Source organism: Bidens hawaiensis, unplaced genomic scaffold (genome assembly GCF_021521415.1).
Source record: "Bidens hawaiensis isolate Kalapana, Puna unplaced genomic scaffold, B.hawaiensis_p1.1 tig00029390_1, whole genome shotgun sequence".
NCBI classification, from domain to species: Eukaryota; Viridiplantae; Streptophyta; class Magnoliopsida; order Asterales; family Asteraceae; genus Bidens; species Bidens hawaiensis.
The window spans coordinates 188,424-192,143 of NW_027494874.1; the positions used below are offsets into that span (position 1 = coordinate 188,424).

The window sequence follows — 3,720 nt, forward strand, 5'->3', positions numbered from 1 at the left end:
AATTATATTAGATCAAAAACACATGTAATATCTCATGGCTAAGAGCTCGGTCGTATCTGAAGTTATCAGGGTAGTCTGCAAGATACTTACTGCTCTCTTCATCATACAGAAGACTGTCACTGTTAGCCACCCCCAAAAACAACCAAGGCAGACCATTGAATTTATAAGTGGGTACAGATTCCATAAACATCCTGCGAAGGTAGCCTCTGTATGGTGCGACACCTGTCCCTGTTGCAATCATAATGTGGGTAGCCTTTGGGTCTTCTTCTGGTTTTCAACGAAAATAAAACTGGTGGGTATCTTATTGCAGCCAGGTTCTTGAGTGCTAAAGTTGTCGAGACACTAACGCAACGACAATGGATTTTTGGTGCTCGCCAACTTGGGCTCAGACTCCAGGCTGCTTTGATATCTCACATATACAAAAAAAGGCTCGTGCGACACAGGTGTAAATGTTTAGCACACAGCTCAGCAGGCCGGTTTTGCTTCTGCAGGCCTGCAGAGTCCCGAAATCCCACTGCAGTGCAGGCTGCAGGCCAGTAAGTCCACTGCAGGCAAAAAAAAAAATTAATCCCAAACTGCTGTAGTCCACTCTATTCTGAGCTGAATCTATTCTTTAAGAACACACAACTACAAGCCACGTTACAAACTTTGTAAACGAATATAACTGTTCAAATGCAGGGTTATGTTAGTCATTCTAGCAACAATCGTCATCTACTCAATTTGACTTACCAAAACTTTGTGATAATTCACATTATGTACATGTATATGATCAATAAAATATGAATAACATTATAACAAACAAATAATAGAATATGAATGATATAACTTCAAACTATCAAATGGAATTTACCATAAAAAATAGATCATGTCTCATTGCTTTCGATCATAATAGATTTAACATGGTATACATTTGAAATAAAACTTAAGCTTTTAAATCCCTAACACAAAAGTAATAAACACGGTTTGGGACAACTAGTTCCCTATGCACCCATAATCAAACATCGCTATAGATTATACCGACAGTAATCCCTTGATAATATGTCGGATATCAATAATCAAGCTTAACAAATAGATTAGAAAAATTAAACCTGGCACACCATCATATTAAACCTAACAATCAACAGTGATGTCAACATATTAAACAGATTAAAAACCTAACACTCATGTCTAACAAATTAAGCTTAACAACTTATGCAAAATTGAAGACTAAAATTGATAGATTAATCAGTTCCGATGAGTAATTATACCATAAACAGTGAGTAATCAATTTCTGAAATTAACAATCAGCGATTAAACCTAACAATCATGTCAACATATTAAACCTAACAATTTATGCAAAATTGAAGACTAAAACTAATAGATTAAGCAGTTCCGGTGAGTAATTATACCGTAAATCAACAATCAGAGCCATCTTAATCTGAAATCGACGATGAGAAGTGATGATGTTGAGTGGTGAACGATTGGGATGAGAGGTGAAAGATGAGTGTTTGAATCGGTGCGTAAATCGACGAAGAGAGGTGATGAACGAATGAATGATGATGAGATCTGACCCTTTGGGATGATGCTGCTTAGTGTTATGTAGAAATTGGGATGAACAATGAGTTTTTTGTACCAGCCCTAGAAATTATTAAGTAACGTTGACACACAACCAAAGTGTATCCCGTGTTTTCTTTATAAACTTTTAGTGACGTAAAAACGGAAAAAATAAAGTGTCATTGTTTCTTCAAATTTTGATAAACGATGACAATATTTAATGACATGCGGTTTTTACATGTCATAATTTGACGATATGCCATAATTCGCGTATCACTAAAGGTATATTTTTTATTAGTGTGATTCTTTAAAAATGCATTTCTTAATTGTTCATGTGACCTAACTGAATCAATGAGTTCTCTGTTAATAATTTAACACAGATCGTCAAGCAACCCCTAACCCCTAAACAACAAACTTGGAGATTATGAATCCTTGCTTACCAATTAAGTAGTATTAAAACTAAGAATCTAGACTTAGGATATATTAATTATTGTTACTATTATCATTTTATAACATTATTTATCTTCTCTATATCCATCCAATCATTCCTTAACAATTATTATATACAACAAAGTTAAGTTTTTGCAGTATTTGTTAATTATTATCAACGACTAACTATCTCATAGACACAAGTTGCACCCGAAGACATATGCCAAATGTTGTTCTAGAAGGAGTACGTTACAGACGGCAACTTAGACTTTTATATATGATAAGTCAATTTTATATTGCTCACATCCTACCCCACCTCACCCTCCACTCTCCATTCTATAATATCCTCTCGTCAACACTTGTGTTCCGACCTCATAACAACCGGATGGAGGTTATCCCACCGGTAATTCCCACCGATTTCGACTTCAATTCTTCCGCATACGCCACCACGCCACGACTTATGGCCGAGAACACCAGCGCACCCTCTAGCCCGGCTAGAATCACCGAGCTATACCGCGAGTTTGATGAGCTTTTGGTCTTGCATAAAAACACTCGCAGGAGAAACTCTCTAGCCTCTGTCCCTTTTGCATGGGAGGAAAAGCCTGGTGTTCCGAAATCGATAAGTAACTTATACGACGAGGATAATTTCGCATTTGATGTGAGTGGTGAACTCTTTCCGGACTCATCTGTCTCGGCTGAAGATTTATTCCATGATGGGTTGATTAAAAAGGTAGAGTTTGAGCCATCACATGGCAACATACAAGGCAAGAATAAAGAGAGTGAAATTAGGGGAAGAGAACGAAACTTTTCGGGTTTATCTTCCTCAAGAAGTCGAAGAACTCGGTCTCTTCCACCTGTTAGAGACTCCTCTGAATCAACGGTGCCACAACCGTTGGTTCAAACAAAAAACACGACGACTACGACTACGACTACTACCACGAGTTCCACGACTCTATCATCTTCTGGATCAGGAAAAGGGTCTAAAAAATGGAGCTTTAAGGATTTGTTTTTGTTCAGAAGTGCTTCTGATGGTAGAGCATTAGATAGAGACCCTTTAAAGAAATACTCAGCAATATTTAGGAAGCATGATGAGGATTCTAGAAACTCGAGTTTACGAGACCGGTCGGGGTCGGGTTCCGGGTCGAAGAGGCGTGGACCGCGGGTGTCGGCTCACGAGTTGCATTACACGGTGAACCGGGCGGTTTCGAATGATATGAAGAAGAAAACATTCTTGCCGTACAAGCAAGGGATTTTGGGAAGACTAGCGTTTAATCCGGCAGTTCATGCACTTTCAAATGGATTCGGGTTTTCTCATAAGCCATAATAATTAACTAGATGTTAGTTGATGATAATTAGTGGATTTGTTTGTTGGTTGGTTTGATTGATTGTAAATTGTTTGTGTTAGATCATCATGTAATCATGAAACAAATGTTCATATGCAATTCTACTATTTAACAAAAGGTATAATTCCTTGAAGCTGAGTCTAGTTATTATGTCAATCAATCATTAAGATTGAGATAGAATAATAATTCAGGAATGTTGATGCCATCAACCGTCCAAACAAGAAAGTCAAAACATGTTAGCATCATCATCCTAGTCATGCTTGCAAGATGAACAAGATATCATATTAAGTTATTACACAAAATGTTATATATGCTAATCCTCTCTATAGATAAGTCATTAATTATTTTCAAAACACTTTTATTTTCATATGTTATACATCTGAAAACATGTGCTACACGTTCGTGTTCCGGTGTT

General features: G+C 37.1%; 1 protein-coding gene across 1 annotated transcript; it reads left to right on the top strand.

Annotated features, from left to right (window-relative positions):
* Positions 1–2,160: 2,160 nt before the first annotated feature.
* On the top strand, positions 2,161–3,515 carry LOC143578906 (uncharacterized). The gene has a single exon (XM_077062357.1). It carries the CDS (start codon positions 2,183–2,185, stop codon positions 3,284–3,286), a length of 1,104 nt encoding a protein of 367 aa, XP_076918472.1. The 5' UTR covers positions 2,161–2,182; the 3' UTR covers positions 3,287–3,515.
* Positions 3,516–3,720: the final 205 nt, after the last annotated feature.

Excerpts from the sequence above, each read along its gene's own strand:
- LOC143578906 (XM_077062357.1), top strand. The coding sequence starts at position 2,183 with ATGCCAAATGTTGTTCTAGAAGGAGTACGTTACAGACGGCAACTTAGA.